Source organism: Triturus cristatus, chromosome 5_2 (genome assembly GCF_964204655.1).
Source record: "Triturus cristatus chromosome 5_2, aTriCri1.1, whole genome shotgun sequence".
Taxonomy (NCBI): Eukaryota; Metazoa; Chordata; class Amphibia; order Caudata; family Salamandridae; genus Triturus; species Triturus cristatus.
The window spans coordinates 713,706,571-713,731,469 of record NC_140588.1 but is presented as its reverse complement, the minus strand read 5'-3'; the positions used below and the strand labels follow the sequence as shown (position 1 = coordinate 713,731,469).

Sequence of the window (24,899 nt, the reverse complement as noted above, 5' to 3'; positions counted from 1 at the left end):
GTAGCCGTCCTAAAATCACTGTTACCCAGAAAAGATCTGACATAGTAGGATACACAGTACTTTCAAAGTACCTGTCCCAGCAATTCCATGTGAACACTAAATTGAACTGTTTAGAAACAAACAGCATCACCATCACCCTCACCAACATGCTGGTTTGTGGTTCTCAGTGCCAATATTGGGAACTGATTCTTGTTTAGTGTCTTATAAGGGAAACAACCTTTACATTGCAGTTATTAGACCGCAATGCTATTACAACGCGGTCGTTACAACGACCGCGTTATTACCATGCAATGCAATTACTACGCAAGTCTTTACATCGACATGCAGTAGATGGCGCGCTAACATAAGGAATAGTATAGTTTACTATTCCAACACCTTCCCTACTGTTGCGTAGACTGGAGTTGTAATAGTAAATTATACATTCCAAATGTTAACGCGCCATCTATTGCAAGTTGATGTAATGACTTGCGTAGTAATGGCATTGCGTGGTAACAACACGGTCGTTGTAACAACTGCGTTGTGAAGGTACGCGATGTAATGACCCGCGTAGTAACGAGTCATATTCATCTTATAATTCCCAAATTATTTTGATTTTGAAATTCTAAATAGAATTTCTTCAACAATCATTGTCATTAACCGCTATGTTTACATTTTATAATAAATGAGTCAACATAATTGGAATATTACATTTTGTAAGGTATCTTACCTAATATATTATGTGTCAAAGTTATTTTTCAAAGATTAGCCTCCTTAATATGTAAGAAAGTTAGCGTTCCCTACTTCAAAATATGAGGGTCAGATCTTAAAGCACAGGATCGAGTTCCACTTTGTTGGTTTGGAGGAGTTGTAATCCTAAAAACGAATTTTCGCAATGAATGTAAGTCTAGAAATAGCACTACAAAATCACTGTTGCTGGTGACATGAAAATATCAATAGCAAAATACTATATTGGAAAAGGTCAGCTACAAAAACATTGCCAGTTTTCCGTTTGTCTTTTGGCAGAACAAAACAGCAGTATAGCTGTTAAAATGTGTTTAACCTTATAATACAGTAGAAGATGAACGGGGAGGGCACAATTTACTAGAAGTCCAAATAAAAATGGTAAAATGAAAATGGTTGGCAAGAGGGATTCTCTTTATTAAATAAAGACCTCGAAATCCCAAAAATTAGAATGATAAAACTATTTGAAAACATCAACGTTGAGTATATTGTCGCTTTTGCATTTGATACATACACACAAAACTAATTTCCTATGAATCATCATTATAAGAGAAATTCATTATGAAATTAATTCCCAGTAGTGCAGTTCTTATACACATTTATGAGCCAGATTGACCTAACCCACTACTAACTGCTTTTTGGTGTGGTTAAGTTCACACTACAGATTCTACTTTTGTTCTTCCTGTCTGAAGCGAACATAAAAGAGCATGTCACCAAGCATTCAAGTTGTTTGAGGGAAAGGTAATCTCGTGACAAACAATTATAAGGAATAAAATACCCTTTTTAATAAGTTTAAAGTATATTGCAAGTGTTAGACCTATCAGCCTTAGGATGGTCTTTCCCAAACTTTTTGCCTTGAGGCTCCCATTTTTGCTGATACCGTTTATATTGGCCTTAGGACTCTGTGCACCTTCCCACTGCTAACTAGTGATAGAGTGTTTGTGCTCTCTCCTTTTAATGTGGTAAACCTGGCTTGCACTAAATTGGCACATTTAATTTACTTGTAAGCCTCTAGTAAAATGGTGGCCAACTTACCCAAGGCCTACAAATTGAATGGTTCTAGTGGGCCTGCAGCACTGATTGTGCATCCCACTTGAACAGCCTTTATGAGCAGTTTCAAACTGCCATTTCGACCTGGCAAAATAAACCTTTTGCCAGGTCTAAACCCTCCTTTTTATTACATATAAGTCACCCCTAAGATAGGCCCTAAACAGCCTATAGTCCATGATGGAGTGTATTTAAAATGTGGGACACGTACTTTACTTGTACATGCCCGGTTAGTGGAAAAACTCTTAAATTAGTTTTTCACTGTGACAAGGCCTGCCTTGTCCCATTGGGTTACCTTATCACATTTAATATGTGATAACTTTCAATTGGGGGCAGGTAGGAATGTCGATTTTGGCCTCCAAAGAACTGTAATTTAAAACAGGGATTTTAAGTCACAATTCTGAAAATGTCACTTAAAAAGTTGGCTGTTTCTTGTCCTAACCATTTGATGCCTGCAGCCTGTATCCTGCAACCTGGGTCACATGACTAGGTGTAACTGACAGTTGGTCTTTGTGTAATACTCCCAAACAGTGAGACAAAGGGGGAATTGGTTTAGGCGGACGGGCCATCTCTGATTTAGTAGGGGCGCGGAGCTGTCACCTACAAAACCTGCACATCACAAAGATTCTGCTTCAGCATATTCACAAATGGTTTCACACTAGTCTTTGGTGCCCCCAGACCGGCTGGGATCAGGGCAGGGAGACAGGAAAATCCAGACACTTCTGTAAGTGGTAGACTGTAGAAGCTTCTCCCGACAAGGCCTGCCTTATCCCATTGGGTTACCTTATCACATTTAATATGTGATAACTTTCAATTGGGGGCAGGTAGGAATGTCAATTTTGGCCTCCAAAGAATTGTAATTTAAAACAAGGATTTTAAGTCACAATTCTGAAAATCCAGACACTTCTGTAAGTGGTGGGCTGTAGAAGCTTCTCCCATTTCAAGGTGGGCACCAGGTATAAGTAATAGACCCTCAGACCCAGGTCTTCAGTACAATTCTGGACCTGTGGAAGACTCAGAAAAAGGACTGCTGTGGTCTTGCAAAAATGACTGCCCTGCTGTTCTGCTGCACTGCTTCCTGATTGAGAAGGACTGGATCTGCACTTTGAACCCAGGACCACCAGGGTGACTCCAAGGGCTAGTTGGCTGGCTTCCTGATCAGAGTCTCAGAAAAGGCTCAAGCCATCTTGAACTCGGCACCTGGAATCTGCCTGTGAATAGTCCTAACCTCCCAAGTTGTGCCCCTCAAGTGCTGAACCCTTGGAAGTGGGGCTAAAAGGTGCTTTGACAGCCCAGTTGTGGTCTCATCAGAACTGATGTAGAGTGATGCAAACCAGGTGCAGTTCCTCACAGGGCCTCAACGGAACCAACATAGCACAACACAGCCTCAATGCAAGCCCGCATCACACACCTCACAGCTGTTTGGAACCGCTGCTGGGTGATGCTCCTTCGATGCAAACCTCTTATTGCTTCTTGGGACCACCGGTGTATGGCTTAATGCTCTTCAACTAGGATTTAAGCTGCATTTCTCAGCAGGACTAACATGGTCCCTGTATCCAGCCTGCACTACGTCGGAGTCAGCTAGAACTTGTGTCTTTGTCCCGGTCTGGCACAACCAGATAATCACAGCTGGAGCTTTGTGCTTTTAATCACTCTTTTTAACTCAATCTTTAAAATTGCATATCTCCGGTTCTACCAATAGGGTTTTTGTTGTTTTGGTGTCAAAACATATATGAAAACGAACTCTATGTTTCTAAATTTGTTTGGGCTTTTTCCAGAGTTGTGTTTTCAGTTTATTGCTCTTTAAGTGCTCTATAAATACTTAAAAAATTGCCTCTAAGTTAAGCCTGGCAACTTTTGTGCCCAGCTACCAGGAGGTTAGGTACAGGTTAAGTTAGGGTTTACTTATGTATCACCATGGCAAGAATTGTGGTTGCTGCCTGAGTAGGGTTACTCCCCTCAACTAGTAACCCAATTTCTCAAAGCAAGTCACCTTAAAATTCTATGAGTTTAGAAACTCGACCTGTATCCTTGTTCTTCTGGTCACAGAACTCCTCAGTGATCTGCAATTTCCTTATAATGTACAGCAGGGCCTAGTTTATTCCATTTATCATGGCAATTAATTTAATCAACATCTTTCCCCTCAACTTTTAATTCTCAAATTTGGTGTGATTGGCTAGATTCACTTTCTAGGTCTTTGTGATTTTATATTTACAGTTTTAAAAGCTAAAAGGAAAATAAAGAGTCATTTGGACTGGTAAGTGGCTTTCCAGCCCATACAAGTAAATCAAAAGTAGCACACAAACAATTACTAAAGGGTTTTCACTCTCACCACTGATGTCATTCCTAAATATGAAAAGTAATGTGATTAGAATGAACTCTTTAAAAAGAGCCTGTATGTTAATATTTGAACACTGGAATGTTCAGAGCTATATTAAAGACAATGGAGTAGCTCCGGGTTTATAATAGCTGGTATAGCCCCGTAGCTCCAACATTCCAATGTTCATAGTTCTCCCTTGTTAACTTAGAATAGTCTATCCTCAGTGAGTGGAATGTTTCAATATTTGGGCTATATTGTTGTTAGAGGCCCTCTCTCTCATTATAGGCATTCTCCTGCTGATCAGCCTATAACTTGTGTTCAGGGCCTTTAACGACCGGTATAGCTCATGTCTTTTACTTAGCTGTGCAGTGTTCTGATTTGCATGTTTGGGTGCTACAGCTGTGGGAGGCATGGGCCATGTGCTCAATATAGAACGAGGTGCATTTGGTAAGGCTTGACTCGCTGTTACATGCCAATTGCTTTGGCTGAGTCTCCCCAAAATCACTGCCTCCTCCCCAAAGGCACCCATAGCATCTGGTTGTCATCAGTGGTCTCTGATGCAACCCTCCAACTCTTAGCAGCACAATAAGCATTTTGGCACCCACTGGCATCACCCATACTGGAAGCCTTGGTCTGAAATTAATGGGTCCCAGGCATCCACAGATCCAATGATTGGTCTCTGGGGACTGCTGGTTCCAAGGGACAAGACCTCCTTTGTTCAGTCCCTTCTCATGCATATATTAGTGGGAAGTTGCCCCGAATATATGGTCTTGCTAAGCTCCTGAAGAAAGCAATCATTTTGGTACTCAGCTGACTACAATCTCCAAGCTGCACCTTTGAACCACTGGATCCATTGGACTTGAAGTTCCTGTTAGTGAAAATAGCTTTCATGGCAGCCATTTGTTCTGAACACTGGCTGCATGATATTTTCTCCTTGCTTTCGCTTGCTCTGATCTTGTCCTTAATGTTTTACAGGCATGATGCTTCTTCAACTGTGTTCTGGATTTCTTCCCAAAGAACTATCCATTTCCACTTCACATAGCATTGACATTTATCTGTGTTTTGCCTTCTCCTTACCCAGCAGAGGAAGTAAAGTTGCACTCCTTGGATGTGCATAGGTCTCAATATATTTATTTTTCAATAACTGCATCCTTCCTTCTGATTGACACTCTTTAGCATTAGTGGTACGTGCTGACATCTTACTAGAATAACACTGGTCATTGGATAGGATTGGCCTCTGGGTCTGTCCTTCTAGGTCATCTCCAAGTTCTGTCTACTTCTTTCACGCCTTTCAGAAGGTTAATCAATCAATCAATCTACTTTTGTAAAGCATGGCTTGTCACCAGTGAAGGCATCCAGGTGCTAGGTTGCTGTGCTCATTCAAAAAGCCAGGTCTTGAGTCTATTCCTGAAGGTATGCTTGAAGGTCATCTTTAATGCTGCCACCTGGGCACTACGACTTACCTTCCTGTTCTTTTACAAGCTGCAGGTGGATGAGCATCTCTCAAACTTTAGTTCTCATATTATGGCCTTGTGTGACTGTAAAGGTTTTCTGGTCTTAAAATGTCATGAGGTGCTGCAGTATATCACTTCTCTGTCCCTCCCGCTCCCCCAAAATGTCTGTAGTTGAGGTAATGCCTTGGTTACTTATCAATGATATTTTTTAAGCCAATGCCTAGTCTTTCTAGTGACATTTATGGATACCCATAATCTCTGACATTTTGAAATCACCAAAAGCCATCTGACAACATTAGTAGCCATCCTAAAATCACTGTTACCCAGAAAAGATCTGACATAGTAGGATACACAGTACTTTCAAAGTACCTGTCCCAGCAATTCCATGTGAACACTAAATTGAACTGTTTAGAAACAAACAGCATCACCATCACCCTCACCAACATGCTGGTTTGTGGTTCTCAGTGCCAATATTGGGAACTGATTCTTGTTTAGTGTCTTATAAGGGAAACAACCTTTACATTGCAGTTATTAGACCGCAATGCTATTACAACGCGGTCGTTACAACGACCGCGTTATTACCATGCAATGCAATTACTACGCAAGTCTTTACATCGACATGCAGTAGATGGCGCGCTAACATAAGGAATAGTATAGTTTACTATTCCAACACCTTCCCTACTGTTGCGTAGACTGGAGTTGTAATAGTAAATTATACATTCCAAATGTTAACGCGCCATCTATTGCAAGTTGATGTAATGACTTGCGTAGTAATGGCATTGCGTGGTAACAACACGGTCGTTGTAACAACTGCGTTGTGAAGGTACGCGATGTAATGACCCGCGTAGTAACGAGTCATATTCATCTTATAATTCCCAAATTATTTTGATTTTGAAATTCTAAATAGAATTTCTTCAACAATCATTGTCATTAACCGCTATGTTTACATTTTATAATAAATGAGTCAACATAATTGGAATATTACATTTTGTAAGGTATCTTACCTAATATATTATGTGTCAAAGTTATTTTTCAAAGATTAGCCTCCTTAATATGTAAGAAAGTTAGCGTTCCCTACTTCAAAATATGAGGGTCAGATCTTAAAGCACAGGATCGAGTTCCACTTTGTTGGTTTGGAGGAGTTGTAATCCTAAAAACGAATTTTCGCAATGAATGTAAGTCTAGAAATAGCACTACAAAATCACTGTTGCTGGTGACATGAAAATATCAATAGCAAAATACTATATTGGAAAAGGTCAGCTACAAAAACATTGCCAGTTTTCCGTTTGACTTTTGGCAGAACAAAACAGCAGTATAGCTGTTAAAATGTGTTTAACCTTATAATACAGTAGAAGATGAACGGGGAGGGCACAATTTACTAGAAGTCCAAATAAAAATGGTAAAATGAAAATGGTTGGCAAGAGGGATTCTCTTTATTAAATAAAGACCTCGAAATCCCAAAAATTAGAATGATAAAACTATTTGAAAACATCAACGTTGAGTATATTGTCGCTTTTGCATTTGATACATACACACAAAACTAATTTCCTATGAATCATCATTATAAGAGAAATTCATTATGAAATTAATTCCCAGTAGTGCAGTTCTTATACACATTTATGAGCCAGATTGACCTAACCCACTACTAACTGCTTTTTGGTGTGGTTAAGTTCACACTACAGATTCTACTTTTGTTCTTCCTGTCTGAAGCGAACATAAAAGAGCATGTCACCAAGCATTCAAGTTGTTTGAGGGAAAGGTAATCTCGTGACAAACAATTATAAGGAATAAAATACCCTTTTTAATAAGTTTAAAGTATATTGCAAGTGTTAGACCTATCAGCCTTAGGATGGTCTTCCCCAAACTTTTTGCCTTGAGGCTCCCATTTTTGCTGATACCGTTTATATTGGCCTTAGGACTCTGTGCACCTTCCCACTGCTAACTAGTGATAGAGTGTTTGTGCTCTCTCCTTTTAATGTGGTAAACCTGGCTTGCACTAAATTGGCACATTTAATTTACTTGTAAGCCTCTAGTAAAATGGTGGCCAACTTACCCAAGGCCTACAAATTGAATGGTTCTAGTGGGCCTGCAGCACTGATTGTGCATCCCACTTGAACAGCCTTTATGAGCAGTTTCAAACTGCCATTTCGACCTGGCAAAATAAACCTTTTGCCAGGTCTAAACCCTCCTTTTTATTACATATAAGTCACCCCTAAGATAGGCCCTAAACAGCCTATAGTCCATGATGGAGTGTATTTAAAATGTGGGACACGTACTTTACTTGTACATGCCCGGTTAGTGGAAAAACTCTTAAATTAGTTTTTCACTGTGACAAGGCCTGCCTTGTCCCATTGGGTTACCTTATCACATTTAATATGTGATAACTTTCAATTGGGGGCAGGTAGGAATGTCGATTTTGGCCTCCAAAGAACTGTAATTTAAAACAGGGATTTTAAGTCACAATTCTGAAAATGTCACTTAAAAAGTTGGCTGTTTCTTGTCCTAACCATTTGATGCCTGCAGCCTGTATCCTGCAACCTGGGTCACATGACTAGGTGTAACTGACAGTTGGTCTTTGTGTAATACTCCCAGACAGTGAGACAAAGGGGGAATTGGTTTAGGCGGACGGGCCATCTCTGATTTAGTAGGGGCGCGGAGCTGTCACCTACAAAACCTGCACATCACAAAGATTCTGCTTCAGCATATTCACAAATGGTTTCACACTAGTCTTTGGTGCCCCCAGACCGGCTGGGATCAGGGCAGGGAGACAGGAAAATCCAGACACTTCTGTAAGTGGTAGACTGTAGAAGCTTCTCCCGACAAGGCCTGCCTTATCCCATTGGGTTACCTTATCACATTTAATATGTGATAACTTTCAATTGGGGGCAGGTAGGAATGTCAATTTTGGCCTCCAAAGAATTGTAATTTAAAACAAGGATTTTAAGTCACAATTCTGAAAATCCAGACACTTCTGTAAGTGGTGGACTGTAGAAGCTTCTCCCATTTCAAGGTGGGCACCAGGTATCAGTAATAGACCCTCAGACCCAGGTCTTCAGTACAATTCTGGACCTGTGGAAGACTCAGAAAAAGGACTGCTGTGGTCTTGCAAAAATGACTGCCCTGCTGTTCTGCTGCACTGCTTCCTGATTGAGAAGGACTGGATCTGCACTTTGAACCCAGGACCACCAGGGTGACTCCAAGGGCTAGTTGGCTGGCTTCCTGATCAGAGTCTCAGAAAAGGCTCAAGCCATCTTGAACTCGGCACCTGGAATCTGCCTGTGAATAGTCCTAACCTCCCAAGTTGTGCCCCTCAAGTGCTGAACCCTTGGAAGTGGGGCTAAAAGGTGCTTTGACAGCCCAGTTGTGGTCTCATCAGAACTGATGTAGAGTGATGCAAACCAGGTGCAGTTCCTCACAGGGCCTCAACGGAACCAACATAGCACAACACAGCCTCAATGCAAGCCCGCATCACACACCTCACAGCTGTTTGGAACCGCTGCTGGGTGATGCTCCTTCGATGCAAACCTCTTATTGCTTCTTGGGACCACCGGTGTATGGCTTAATGCTCTTCAACTAGGATTTAAGCTGCATTTCTCTGCAGGACTAACTTGGTCCCTGTATCCAGCCTGCACTACGTCGGAGTCAGCTAGAACTTGTGACTTTGTCCCGGTCTGGCACAACCAGATAATCACAGCTGGAGCTTTGTGCTTTTAATCACTCTTTTTAACTCAATCTTTAAAATTGCATATCTCCGGTTCTACCAATATGGTTTTTGTTGTTTTGGTGTCAAAACATATATGAAAACGTACTCTATGTTTCTAAATTTGTTTGGGCTTTTTCCAGAGTTGTGTTTTCAGTTTATTGCTCTTTGAGTACTCTATAAATACTTAAAAAATTGCCTCTAAGTTAAGCCTGGCAACTTTTGTGTCCAGCTACCAGGAGGTTAGGTACAGGTTAAGTTAGGGTTTACTTATGTATCACCATGGCAAGAATTGTGGTTGCTGCCTGAGTAGGGTTACTCCCCTCAACTAGTAACCCAATTTCTCAAAGCAAGTCACCTTAAAATTCTATGAGTTTAGAAACTCGACCTGTATCCTTGTTCTTCTGGTCACAGAACTCCTCAGTGATCTGCAATTTCCTTATAATGTACAGCAGGGCCTAGTTTATTCCATTTATCATGGCAATTAATTTAATCAACATCTTTCCCCTCAACTTTTAATTCTCAAATTTGGTGTCCTTGGCTAGATTCACTTTCTAGGTCTTTGTGATTTTATATTTACAGTTTTAAAAGCTAAAAGGAAAATAAAGAGTCATTTGGACTGGTAAGTGGCTTTCCAGCCCATACAAGTAAATCAAAAGTAGCACACAAACAATTACTAAAGGGTTTTCACTCTCACCACTGATGTCATTCCTAAATATGAAAAGTAATGTGATTAGAATGAACTCTTTAAAAAGAGCCTGTAGGTTAATATTTGAACACTGGAATGTTCAGAGCTATATTAAAGACAATGGAGTAGCTCCGGGTTTATAATAGCTGGTATAACCCCGTAGCTCCAACATTCCAATGTTCATATTTCTCCCTTGTTAACTTAGAATAGTCTATCCTCAGTGGGTGGAATGTTTCAATATTTGGGCTATATTGTTGTTAGAGGCCCTCTCTCTCATTATAGGCATTCTCCTGCTGATCAGCCTATAACTTGTGTTCAGGGCCTTTAACGACCGGTATAGCCTTTGGCAGCAGGCTATAAGACTATATTAGTTACTTCTGCATGTACTTTGGCAGCTCTGTTCATGAACGATTGAAGTAAGGAGCAGGCCGGTTATAGTTAAATGATGATATTTTTTAGGATGTACAGAGAGCCGTCCCAAGCACCATCAAGGTACTGAAGGCAACTGTCACTCAGCACATTCCAAGCAAGCCAAAGATCACATTCTAAATGACATCACATAACATGACCATTCCAGAGACTGGAACACATCACCACACCTCCCCCTTTAACAAGATAAAAGAAAAAGAGGAAGATAAATGAAGAAAAATAAAAGAAAGAGAGAAAAGCATAAAATTCAATATAAACACAAGTTGAATAAACTTTAAACATAATCTTGCAACTTTCGTGGTCTTGCACAAATCCCAGAGCTTTTCCTAACACAATCTTTTCCCACATTATCCGGTTTGATTTTGATAACCTCACGGGGAATACAAGGATCTTTTGCAACACGCGAAGTGCTCCACCAATTCCCATTAGACAATTTAACTGCATTTTTACGCATATCAACAATTTGTAACGAATCAAGAAATTTTGAATAACCTTTTCTCACTGAAACTGGATTTTTGATTCTAACCCAGTCTCCTACATTGAGCTTAAGTGAGCTTTTTGTGGAGGGTAATTTACAAGATTTTGAAGAGACTTCATTCGAGGTTTTCCTCGCAGAATCCCACTTACACCCCATGTCACAACCAAGATGAAATGATTTGACCATCCAAAAAGGGTAAACTTGAGAGGGAGCCTTTCTACCTCTCATCATTTCAAAGGGTGAGAAATTGGTAGCCACATGAGGCGAAGTGCGATAAGACCATACTAGATCCTTAACAGCTTGAAAAACACAGGACCTGGATCTAAAAGCCGCTTGTACACATTACACTACTACTCTGTTGAACCTTTCAGTCTTCCCATTACTCTGAGGATGGTAAAATGGAGTCCTTGTGTGTTTGATGTTACAAGAATGTAAAAATGTAGTCATTTCGTGAGAAACAAATTGAACGCCGTTATCGGTGAGGATTTCCACACACAACAGCTGTGCGTGTCAGCGCAAGACGACCTCTCAAACTGATCGCATAAAGATTTGCGGAGCGTTTCTGCTTCGTTGTGTCTTGTAGTCATGGAAACCGTAAAAACGCCGTCTGCGTATGACGCACGAAAGCTGTGCGCATCAGCATAATGCACATCGCGCATGCGTTCCAGCTGGGTCTAGAAGATGGATCCTACTCGCGCCTCGAGAGCAGGTACAGAATTCTCTCGCGCTACGTCGCGCGCTGCAATAACTGTTAGATTTATGCTTGCGACCCCCAAATCCGTCACCTTTGATTCACGTTAACTTTTCCATGAGGTGTGAGTCTTTTTCAAAGTTCAAGGTGACTCGGGGTACAATTAACAAAATACGGGCACGGCTCTCTGTATGCCTGTCACCGTGAAGAAACGCCAAAAATAGAACATGTCCCAGAATGAAAAAAAACCATTACTCACAGTTGGCTGAAGGCAGTAGCACAAGACACCTTTACTCACGAAGCATAACTGGAAACATTAAAGTCTCACTTGAAGTTCAGTTAGTGTCATCAGGCTCCGTGGTAGAGTCCAAAATAAAACGTGTAGACTCATATCCCATCTCCTGTCGCCAGTGAAGTATGGAGCAGGCCGGTTATAGTTAAATGATGATATTTATTAGGATGTACAGAGAGCCGTCCCAAGCACCATCAAGGTACTGAAGGCAACTGTCACTCAGCACATTCCAAGCAAGCCAAAGATCACATTCTAAATGGCATCACATAACATGACCATTCCAGAGACTGCAACACATCACCACAACAATGCAAGCACTGCTACTAAGGAAATTACTCACACGTAAATTTACTTTGTGAAATGATAAATCACAAATTGCTTACCTTTATTTTAATGTATAAATAACCTTTTGTGACCCGAAGAGTCAATTGCTGTTTTATTCTAGAGGAGAATAACCCTGTCAGCTGCTAGAATTAAAGGAAGTATACATGCAGAAAGATTTAAACTTGTGTGAATGACTGTAAAAGTGTAGAACTGAATAACACTGAAGGAACTAGAAGAGGGCAGTTAATATTGTTCACAAGTAACTCTACCATCGACTTGCCGTTAACAATACTTATTTAAGTGATTACAAGGGAGCAATGAGTCTGACATACTTACTCTTCGGCCGATCTAGTATGTCATCTACCTGCTTACTTGTTACACAAACCACAAATGGTCCCATCTTTCACTTTGCTTATTCAGCAACATTGCACTTCTGTGTGTCTACCAGGATCAATGGGACAATGTTCTAATGTTACATCTAAGACTCACCTATTAATCTCAAGCTGAAAACTCTAGCTAAAGCAATGCGCTTCTGATGATAAATGGCCACATCTTGTACTTTATTTATTGTAATTAGGAAAAAGAACATCTTGTTCCCCTAACCATATTGCCCAACAGCATATACAAGATTCATATGTGAGTCACAAGGGATGTAATAGATCCACTATTTTGATAGCCATTTTGGACCCTTTTTAAACAGCTTTTCATCCTTCAAGCAATCTGAAGCTGGATCATATAAAGCCACCTCTGAGGGTGCTCTTAAAACGCCTGGTATGGGGCATCGTTTTCGATTCAATATTATGTAAATGGTAGAGCTGCACAAGTCGTATGCGATTAAACAACACACTGCACCAAAACATCAACAGAAGAATGCATTAAAAAAGTTACACAAAATCTTGAGTATCCAAGACAACAAAATGCAACACAGTTTCACCATAAAACAAGTAATTACAGCAACAACACAGCAGAACAACCAAACAAAACAACACAAAACCAAAAACACAATGTAACTTAAAAATGACACAACATAACATAATAAACAAGCTACAAAAATACAAACAAGAAATAGCAATAAAATACATCAAAACGGCAACAGAAAATAATAAGTGCACCAACCCAACACAAGAAAACAGAGTGCAACACAACACAAGAAGAACAGAAAAAGAGAATACTACAAACACAGGACAATGATGCAGTAACACAGGACAACTATTCATCAGAAAACAACATAATACCACTATACAATAGCACAGCGATACAACAAAACATCCTAATTTCAACTTATGGCAACAACTCAAAAATCACAAGCGCAAAACTATAACAGCAAAACAATACACCCTAACATAACAACACAACATAATTACACGTTTAATGTCTTTTGTTATTGTGTTCTTTTGTTACTGTATTGTGTTGTTCTGGTATGATCTTTCTGCGCTGTTATTTTGTTATTGCAGTGTGCTGGGATGGTGTTGTTATTGCTGTGCTGTTGTTTTGTGCTAAACTGTAGTTGTTGCATTGGTATGTTGCACAGTTTTCCTTCTTTGTTTTGGTATATTTTTGACGTATGGTGCTTTGTGAATCTCGATGCCCTGCAGTGCCGCTTTATTGGTGTTTTTCATTGTGTGTTGTATTGTGCCATTATGCTATGTAATTGTTATGTTGCTGTTTATTATTGCATTATTGCATATTATTATTGTTGTTAGGTTCAGTTACCTGCTGTTCTATTGTATTCTTTTATTTGTTATGTCATTGTTAGATGTCAACTGCAGTCTATATTCTCAAATATCCACACATTTTCTTGTCACATATTGCCACCTTCCTAAATATCCTCTCATGGTGTGGTGGTAAAAGATGTGTATACCAAACACTGCTGTATTTCCCACCAAAGACATGCAATAGCATTGACCAAAAAATGTGTGATCCTGCCCATGTCTGTGAGTGTTGAAATCAACACTGCATATGCTGTCTCTGAAGTGGACAACAACAATCTCCACCTAATATTTATTTCTATGTACCCCACATATTTGTAATCTATTCACTAATGCGAAACATTGTTTACCCATTTTGTGGTCATCAGAGATGACAGCTTCAACATCTTTCTCCTGTTTGGCCGGCAATCATGTTCCGGTCTTTTTTATCAGCATGCTCTTAAGGACTTATTGATGGGAGACTGGGATGAGGCAGGAATAGGTCAACTCTTAGAATGGCATCAAACATTCCTAGAGAACAGGCGTTCTAGTCTTGCATTCCAAAATCTGCTCATGCGGCCTTGTTTTCCTAAGAATTCAGCAATTATTGCAATAATCTGCATCTATTGCATTTCTGATGCTGTTCATACAAAGTAGAATCTGAGTTTAGACAACTTGGGTATTTTTCAACTAAAGAGTTTCGATGAGGGAACATTAGATCTAGTGTGGTCTGCATAATAAGCAAGCAGTCTGATTGCATTGATGGTGGGCAGGGATAGGGGAGCATTGCTTTTACTTCTAATCAAGTAGTATTTCATAATTCAAGCATCAGTCAAATTGCAAAAGTGTGTCAATTGCTGGAGTGAATCAACTTCTTTAATATTTATGCAATTTACAACTTCCTATATGGAGACGCTGAAATTGTACATTGGAAATTTGTTTGCAAACTACGTGATTACAACTTTCTTCTGTGATGCTGTTTCATACCCCCCCACCATTCTGATTCAAATAAATGCATACATTGCTATTTGTTCAAGATGACATATTCTAATCGCTCCTTTTTCGTGATTTCAGAATTATGGTTTGGAGACAGAAAACCTGAGAACTCTCTCTCATAAGCTCAATGCCTCCGCCAAAAATCTACAGAACTTTATAACGGGTAGACGGAGGAGTGGCCACTACGATGGCAGAGCCTCCAGACGACTGCCAAATGATTTCCTTACCTCTGTTGTTGATCTGATTGGTGCTGCCAAGAATTTACTGGCCTGGCTGGACAGGTAAATAGTATTGTTATTTGAATTATCTAGCATGAAAATCTTAATAATGTGTTTTAGCTTGTCTTCTTCTGACCTATTTCACTCCATATTTATTTTGCATTGACACTCTCATTCCATTTTTAAGTCCAGTTTGGCAGTGCAGCTTCCTGTGAGATGTGTTATTGTCAATTCCTAAAAGAGTACATAGTGTGAGATTTGGTTTCACCCAGGGGACTATTACTTTCTCATCTCATGCTTGGTTATTTGGTGTATTTCCGTCTTGCAAGAAGTGTTTGAATTGGAATGCATGCAGAACTATGGTACTTCTGACACATACTCTCAATTATCCATTATCTGTCACATTAAGGCCTTTATCTTCCATATGCATTCTAAACAGAAAGCAATTATTTTTTGATACTTTTCCTCCAGCACTGGCAAAGATAACAGGGGAGATTTTAATGTGATCAACAGCATTTGTGCATACAATGCATACATACATTTGTTAGTGTGCATTGGTACACTAAAGCCAGATCTTTGGCATTGTCAGTGCTTGTTTCAATCTTTGTCTATCAGGCTTCTGCCCCAAAAAGTCTTATTAAGTGAAGTGCTTTATTTGGTGATTGGGTAATTTGATCACTGAACTGACCTAAAATGCAAAAACACAAAGCAATGTGGTAGGCTCTGAAGATATCCAAGATTTACACAGGTAGCATCTAGATTTATCCTTGTCCCTAATAATTTATCGGGAACATAAATAAATCCAATGAAAATATGGAAGGCTAGATAAAAAGAAAATATAACTTGGACAGTTCACGCAAGAATAACACCCATAAACTGTTATTGCACACAATATGTGCTAGTTTCTAGTAGTATTAAACTAGAAAGAACCACAAAAGTCACTTGATAAAACTGTGCTTAACTCTCTGGCAGCTTGGCACAAAAGCAGTCAGGATAACTTAGAGGCAATCTGTAAAGTATTTCTGCAGTGCTCAAAGTGCAATAAAATGTGAAACAACACAAGAAAAATCCTAAACTAATTTAGAAAAATAGAGAATATTTTAATAAATAAAATGACATCAAAATAACACGATTCAAATATGTAGACCCGGAAATATGACTTTTTAAATTGTCCAGTAGGATTAGCACTATAAAGCACCAATTGAGGTTATCTGGTGGTGCTGGACAAGGTCAAAGTCAAAAGTGATAGATGTGGGTCAGATACAAGAGCCATGTTCATCCCAATGGGAAGTTTACCTTCTAATTGGAGAAGTGGTTGTCGGCGGTCAGGCTGCAGGCAGGAACTGATGAGGGGCTTGTCTACGGCGGGTTGCTGAAGTCCCAAGCCTCGGTTAGAACTTTACATTGATGATGGAGTCATTGTCCGTGCAAAGAGCTGTTTGACAATCAGAACTTTGCACTGAAGGGAGTTGGTGTTGACACAAAGGGCTCTGGATGGGAAAGTCTGGGGTCTATATTTGGGAAGTTCTTGCTGGCAGTCGGATATGGTTCCCGCACTGACATTGGTGAAGTCGCTTGTGATGATACCGGAGAAATTCCTTTAATTAAAAAGACCCCAAGGCCTTTGGTTTTTCACTTAGAGTCCAGTTCTTAAAGTTGTGGATTTGGATGCTTACACTCTAACACCAGGCAAGAGTGGAGGACCTGGAGGGCACCTCTCGGAGTTAGGGTTCACTCTAGCAGGGGTCAGCAGCAGGGTTTAGGCAGGTCCAGTTCATACTGGTCAGCTACACAGGTGCAGACAAAGGCCTCTGGAAGCTTGTTGTGTCCCTGTAGCTCAAACAGGAGGTCAGCAAGCTGACCTTTGGCATCACTATTTGTGTCACATTTAAGGCAACCTGGTCCAGTCTTACTTCAGGCTTCATACAACAGGGCCGTCCTTCTGAATCTCCACAGGTCCAGGAGTGTTCTGATGAGAGGTGCAGTTTTATATCCAGTACCAGCCTGTGTGTGGGGGGATCACCCCCTTTGTCTAACCTTAAACTCGTCTGAGGCCTGCTATTGCAGCCTTTATGTGCAGTTTAAAACTGCTATTTCGACCTGGCAAAATAAACCTTTTTGCCAGACCTAAACCCTCCTTTTATTACATATAAGTCATCCCTAAGATAGTCCACGATGCAGTGTATTTAAAAAGTGGGACATGCACTTTACTTGTGCATGGCCAATTCCTCCCTTTTCCCTGGGTTTGGCTTCTGTGTGCCTAGGGATACAAAGGGTAGTCAGACCTAGGAGTAGGCTGAATTTGCCAGTGACAGGGCTAGCAACTTCTGATGTCAGGAAGGGGCTTCCCTCAGGCTACCCTTTGAAGCGTAAGAAGGATTTGTTACATCCCTAGGTCATCCTATTCAGGAGAAGAGCACCCTTCCCCAAACCCATGGACCTTTAGTTGGAAGGACTATACATCACACCACTGAAGAGACTTTAACAGCCATGTGACATTGGACATTGGCAGTAAGACACATTTGGTTTCGGCACAAAAATGCCAACTTTCTAAAAATGTCATTTTCAACATAGCAATTTAAAATCTGACTTTACAACTACAGAGCATTTTCAATTAATATTCAAATGAGTGGAAGAAATATTTCTCTAGTTGGCCTCAAACTAAAGTTATCTCCTGTAGAACATAATAGGGCAACCCAGTGATAATATATTGGAGAGGTAGCCTTGCTGCAGTGAAAAAAGACTTTATTTTTTTTTACTTACCGGACATGTAAACCTTAGGTTCACATGTCCTACTTTTTAAATACTATGTACCCTTCTCCATGAGCCTTTGGGCCTACCCTAGCGATGGCATATAATTATTATAAAGGAAGGTTAGGGCTTGCATAAGGTTTATTTTGCCAGGCCAATATGGCAGTTTTAAAACTGCACACAGAGGTTGAAGTGGCAGGCATGAGACTTATTTTTACAGTGCTACTTTAGTGGGAGGCACAATGAGCGCTGCAGCCCACTTATAGTATTTAATTTACAGGCCCTGTACATGTAGTACCATTTATTAGGGACTCATTAGTAAATTAAATGTGCCAATTAGGTGTATACAAATTTTGCCATGTTTAGAATGGAGAGCACTAGCACTTTACCACTGGTTAACAGGAGTAAAGCATGCAGAGTTCTAATTCCAACAAAATAGGTTCAGCAAAAATAGAGTAGTGAAGGTAAAAATCTGGGGAAATACCACGCAAAGGATGGTCATTTTCAACAGTATTCAACCAAGCTAGGATCAAATCATCTCATCTTACAAACAAATCATTCTTACTTAAATAGGACAAACAGTACACAAGTCTGTGTTTACCAGAATATTCAAAACTCTTTCATTTACATATTAGGCTATTGATAACGGTTTGATTAATGAATCTCCAAACCAAAACGTTGCTGTGTTAGAATAGAATTACCAAGCACACTGCCAATCTATTTGCATATATTTTCCTGCACTAAATACATTAATGGGATGTCATTTGTTTCACTGGGTGCAAATGAATATGCAAATGAAGTTAATAAAATGAGAAATTCACATTGTACTTCACGCTAACAAATCACTACTACCTTGTTGTCCTGATAGTGCCACTTGTAATACTGTATTCAGAAATTGTCGTTGGATGTCAATACCGACTTGGCGATGTGATTGCTGGTCTTTGCCATTTACCACTTGGCCCCCAGGGCTGAAGGTAAATTTACCCTGTTAATGGCTTATTGATGTTGCCTTTGTATTCGTCATTCTTCAATGGTAGATTAGAGGAGCTTCAAGCCTTACTTTAAAAGATGATATACATTTGGAACTCAGATACCACATGCTCCAGTAATCACATACATTACCTTCAATGTCCAGTCATGACTAAACTTTAGAAAAGTAGTTCTTAACTTGGGATCCGACGATTCCTGGAGTTCCACAATGCCCACTTAATGGGTTCAGGGATATTCAGACAAAATAAATATTGAGATGCAGAAATATTGAGTTTAATCAAGATTTTAAACAGATATTGTTGACAAGGATATCTATTTTATAAGGTGAGTAATATCAAGGTCAAAAATATCTATGTAGTTAAGATCATTAATATTGTTTACAAAAATATCTATGTTGTTCATTTAGATTATAAAAATATCTGCGTAGTTAATAATATCTACTTAAATTATTTTTATGCATTTTAGAATATGTTGTAATTGTATATGTTATACATTGTTTGTATAATTATTATTAATGGTTTTTTAATATAGTTTGCAAATGTTGTAGTTGATTCTTTATTTATTTAATCGTTTATTGTAATTTGTAGTGTCATTGCGGGTTGTGAGTTTTGTAGAGGTATAGTGTGGGAAGTAGTCTATTTTTTATTAATTAATAACTAAGTTTTAAGTATTATGAATTATTTAATTGATAATTAATTATGTAAATTGCCCACTTAATTAATTTTTTAAGTTAGGGCTTAGGTGCGGGTTGTAAGGTTTGAAGGGGTATAGGGTGGGAAGTAAATTAATAATAAATAATAATAATAAATAATTAAGGCTCTCACTAGGATATCAGTGGGACTGCCACCGATAGGCTGTCGGTGGTGGTCCCACCGAATTTCAGGATATCGGTTGAACCACAGCGGTCAAGGAGCCCGTCTGGGCGCAGGTACCACCATAGGGATTATGATGTCAATTCCTACAGCCTTTTTATGGTGGTCCCATCGCCATGGAAAGGCTGTCAGAAAGGGACTTTGGCAGCCCCTAACAGGGCCCCTGCCCCCATGGGCCTCCACTAAGTGGCCAGGGGGGGACATGTGGTGTCCCCCAATCATCCATGCACCTTGTGCCAGGCATGACATATTACCAGGCACGACATGGTGCCAGGCACACGCCTATTACTACTGCAGCTTTTGCTGCGACCCATTCCTGGAAGCAGTCAGCGTCCAATGGTCTCCTGAAGGAACCATCAGCAGACCCGACCAAGTTTGCAAATTAGAAACCAATCTCCCTACTACCATACCTATCTACGGTCATAGAAAAAGTAATCAAAAGACACCGAGCCCCCCTGAGAGCAGTTTTCAATGTGGCTGCCAGGCTCCTCGCAGTTACTAAATGGTATGATCACATCTCACCTGAAGACAGTTTGTATTACCCACAAAGCTCTTCATAAAAAATACCCAAATACCTAGAAACCAAACGTTCGAGAGCAGGAAGGTGCCAGGCACTTAGAAGCGCCAATTCTCTTCATCTCATACCTCCTAACTCAAGTAAGAAATCCTACCAGGTGTGTTCATCTGATGGAGGTTTCAGAAAAAGGAGTATCTACCTTTCTTTTTCTTATGTTGTTTTACACTTGCGCCAGTTATCTAAAGTGCTAGCCAGTTTTTCATTAGTGCCACGCAACGTGTAACCAAACATTTGCAAGAATGCAACAAACCAGTGCAACTATTTACATGTGTGTGTGTATATATATATATATGAAGATATATGTGTGTATATATATTTAAATATATCTATACATGAATGAATATATATGTATATATCTATGTATATATACACACACAAACACACATACATATGTGTGTGTTTGTGTCTATCTATCTATCTATCTATCTATCTATCTATCTATCTATCTATCTATCTATCTATCTATCTATCTATCTATCTATCTATCTATCTGTATGCATATTACCTACTGGCGGTCGCCAGTAAGTAGTTATAGTTAGGACCTATTATCCATAGGAAAAATGTTAAAAAAAATTCCCAATAACTTTGGCGTCGGTTGACGAATCTTCGCGAAATTTTTAAAACTCGTGGGGCGCTCCGGTCAACTCCTATCTTAAAAGTTTCGGGGTGATTTGGCAGCGGGGGCCGAGAAAAAAGGGGGGTCCCGAAACATGTTTTCTCCATTTTAATTCCCATAGGAAACTTTAGACACGGCTACAGCCCGAACTGCTGAACGGACTTACACCAAATTTGGCAAAATAAATGGTGTAAATCCGTTCAGTAGTTCATGAGAAATTAGAAAAAGAAAAAGTTTCAGTATCTGGGAGGAGCCTAACGACACATCTCATCATGAGATCTGAGTGGCTGTCAGCACTTCATCCTGGAATTGAAATGCATTGTAGTGAATCGAAGATTTTGAGGGTTACCAAAAGGAGAACTATAAAGGGTGATAACAGACTTTAGTTACATTAGAAGTCATTTGTTGATGGTACCAAACTAATTTCAGGAATTGTGGTGTGTTCTAAGGTGATTTTACCCTGTGAAAAACCTTCTGCTGGGATATCATGAATCATGTTTGAGAGAAAACTGAAGCTAATATGAGAGCATATTTTCTGTAAATTCACATTAGCTGTCTCAGCCATGTGAGAATGAAGTCTGTCATTCTCAGTAAATCATGTACATCCAACAAGGGCAGAGACTGTCAGTTGACTCCTTTGTGTTCTACTGCAGCTTCCCAGAGTGTTCTAAAGAACAACTAGAGCGCAAACAGCCTTACTTATGACAAAAGTATGGCACACCTGAAGCCATCTTGATTGGAATAAGCTTGTAACACTTAAAAATGTAATTTAAAAAGGAACAAAATGATGGGGTTCATTTTGTCATAGAAATTATGGTTAGTGCTGTAGAAAGAAAAATTAGGACATGTTTCAAATGTGATCTCAAATATCTTCCTGTTATATTTCAACAGTAGCAGCCTGTCAGTTGATGCCTTTGTGTTCTACTGCCGCTTCCCAGAGTGTTCTAAAGAACAACTAGAGTGCTAACAGTCTTACTTATGACAAAATTATGGCACACCTGAAGCCATCTTGGTTGGAATAAACTGGTAACTCTTAAAACATTTAAATTTAAAAAGGAACAAAATGATGGGGTTCATTTTGTCATAGAAATTATGGTTAGTGCTGTAGAAAGAAAAATTAGGACATGTTTTAAGTGAGATCTCAAATATCTTCCTGTTATATTTCAACAGGAGCAGCCTGTCAGTTGATGCCTTTGTGTTCTACTACAGCTTCCCAGAGTGTTCTAAAGAACAACTAGAGTGCTAACAGCCTTACTTATGACAACAGTATGGCACACCTGAAGCCATCTTGATTGGAATAAACTGGTAACACTTAAAACATTTAATTAAAAAAGGAACAAAATGATGGGGTTCATTTTGTCATAGAAATTATGGTTAGTGCTGTAGAAAGAAAAATCAGGACATGTTTTAAGTGAGATCTCAAATATCTTCCTGTTATATTTCAACAGGAGCAGCCTGTCAGTTGATGCCTTTGTGTTCTACTGCAGCTTCCCAGAGTGTTCTAAAGAACAACTAGAGCGCTAACAGCCTTACTTATGACAAAAGTATGGCACACCTGAAGCCATCTTGATTGGAATAAACTGGTAACACTTAAACCATTTAATTTAAAAAGGAACAAAATGATGGGGGTCATTTTGTCATAGAAATTATGGTTAGTGCTATAGAAAGAAAAAAAATTAGGACATGTTTCAAGTGTGATCTCAAATATCTTCCTGCTATATTTCAACAGGAGCAGCCTGTCAGTTGATGCCTTTGTGTTCTACTGCAGCTTCCTAGAGTGTTCTAAAGAACAACTAGATAGCTAAGTCTTGCTTATGACACAATTATGGCACATCTGAAGCCATCTTGATTGGAAAAGACTGGTATCACTTAACACATTTAATTTAAAAAGGAACAAAATGAGGGAGTTCATTTTGCCGTAGAAATTATGGTTAGTGCTGCAGAAAGAAAATGTAGGACCTGTTTTAAGTGCGATCTCAAATATCTTCCTCTTATACTTCAAGAGGAGAAGCCTGTCAGTTGATGCCTTTGTGCTCTACTGCAGCTTCCCACAGTGTTCTAAAGAACAACTAGAGCGCTAACAGCCTTACTTATGACAAAAGTATGGCACACCCGAAGCCATCTTGATTGGAATAAACTGGTAACACTTAAAACATTTAATTTAAAAAGGAACAAAATGAGGGGATTCATTTTATAATAGAAATTATGGCTAGTGCCGTAGAAAGAAAAATTAGGGCATGTTTTAAGTGAGATCTCAAATATCTTCCTGTTATATTTCAACAGGAGCAGCCTGTCAGTTGATGCCTTTGTGTTCTACTGCAGCTTCCCAGAGTGTTCTAAAGAACAACTAGAGCGCTAACAGCCTTACTTATGACAAAAGTATGGCACACCTGAAGCCATCTTGATTGGAATAAACTGGTAACACTTAAACCATTTAATTTAAAAAGGAACAAAATGATGGGGGTAATTTTGTCATAGAAATTATGGTTAGTGCTGTAGAAAGAAAAAAAATTAGGACATGTTTCAAGTGTGATCTCAAATATCTTCCTGCTATATTTCAACAGGAGCAGCCTGTCAGTTGATGCCTTTGTGTTCTACTGCAGCTTCCTAGAGTGTTCTAAAGAACAACTAGATAGCTAAGTCTTGCTTATGACACAATTATGGCACACCTGAAGCCATCTTGATTGGAAAAGACTGGTATCACTTAACACATTTAATTTAAAAAGGAACAAAATGAGGGAGTTCATTTTGCCGTAGAAATTATGGTTAGTGCTGCAGAAAGAAAATTTAGGACCTGTTTTAAGTGCGATCTCAAATATCTTCCTCTTATACTTCAACAGGAGCAGCCTGTCAGTTGATGCATCTGTGCTCTACTGCAGCTTCCCACAGTGTTCTAAAGAACAACTAGAGCGCTAACAGCCTTACTTATGACAAAAGTATGGCACACCCGAAGCCATCCTTATTGGAATAAACTGGTAACACTTAAAACATTTAATTTAAAAAGGAACAAAATGAGGGGATTCATTTTATAATAGAAATTATGGTTAGTGCTGTAGAAAGAAAAATTAGGGCATGTTTTAAGTGAGATCTCAAATATCTTCCTGTTATATTTCAACAGGAGCAGCCTTTCAGTTGATGCCTTTGTGTTCTACTGCAGCTTCCCAGAGTGTTCTAAAGAACAACTAGAGCGCTAACAGCCTTACTTATGACAAAAGTATGGCACACCTGAAGCCATCTTGATTGGAATAAACTGGTAAACCTTAAAACATTTAATTTAAAAAGGAACAAAATGATGGGGTTCATTTTGTCATAGAAATTATGGTTAGTGCTGTAGAAAGAAAAATTAGGACATGTTTCAAATGTGATCTCAAATATCTTCCTGTTATATTTCAACAGAAGCAGCCTGTCAGTTGATGCCTTTGTGTTCTACTGCCACTTCCCAGAGTGTTCTAAAGAACAACTAGAGCGCTAACAGTCTTACTTATGACAAAATTATGGCACACCTGAAGCCATCTTGATTGGAATAAACTGGTAACTCTTAAAACATTTAATTTAAAAAGGAACACAATTATGGGGTTCATTTTGTCATAGAAATTATGGTTAGTGCTGTGGAAAGAAAAATTAGGACATGTTTTAAGTGTGATCTCAAATATCTTCCTGTTATATTTCAACAGGAGCAGCCTGTCAGTTGATGCCTTTGTATTCTACTGTAGCTTCCCAGAGTGTTCTAAAGAACAACTAGAGACCTAACAGTCTTGCTTATGACACAATTATGGCACACCTGAAGCCATCTTGATTGGAATAGACTGCAAAAGGTACAAAATGAGGGGGTTCATTTTGCCGTAGAAATTATGGTTAGTGCTGCAGAAAGAAAATTTAGGGCATGTTTTAAGTGAGATCTCAAATCCTCTTCTATTTCATTAGAAAATTCTGACATGCAGACTGAAACAATCACTTTCAATACCAGCAGTAGACTTCCAGAGCTAACAGTCTTATTTATGACAACATTATGGCACACCTGAAGCCATCTTGATTGGAATAAACTGGT

The 24,899-nt window shown here is 39.3% G+C and overlaps 1 protein-coding gene across 1 annotated transcript in view; it reads left to right on the top strand.

The window, feature by feature from the left end:
• LOC146829166 (connector enhancer of kinase suppressor of ras 2-like) overlaps nt 1-24,899 on the top strand; it is a 1,989,112-nt gene that overhangs the window by 305,714 nt on the left and 1,658,499 nt on the right. Inside the window, exon 3 of the mRNA XM_085606439.1 lies at nt 14,906-15,108. Within this exon, the coding sequence (XP_085462565.1) occupies nt 14,906-15,108 (203 nt within the window). The remainder of the gene's footprint in view (nt 1-14,905; nt 15,109-24,899) is intronic.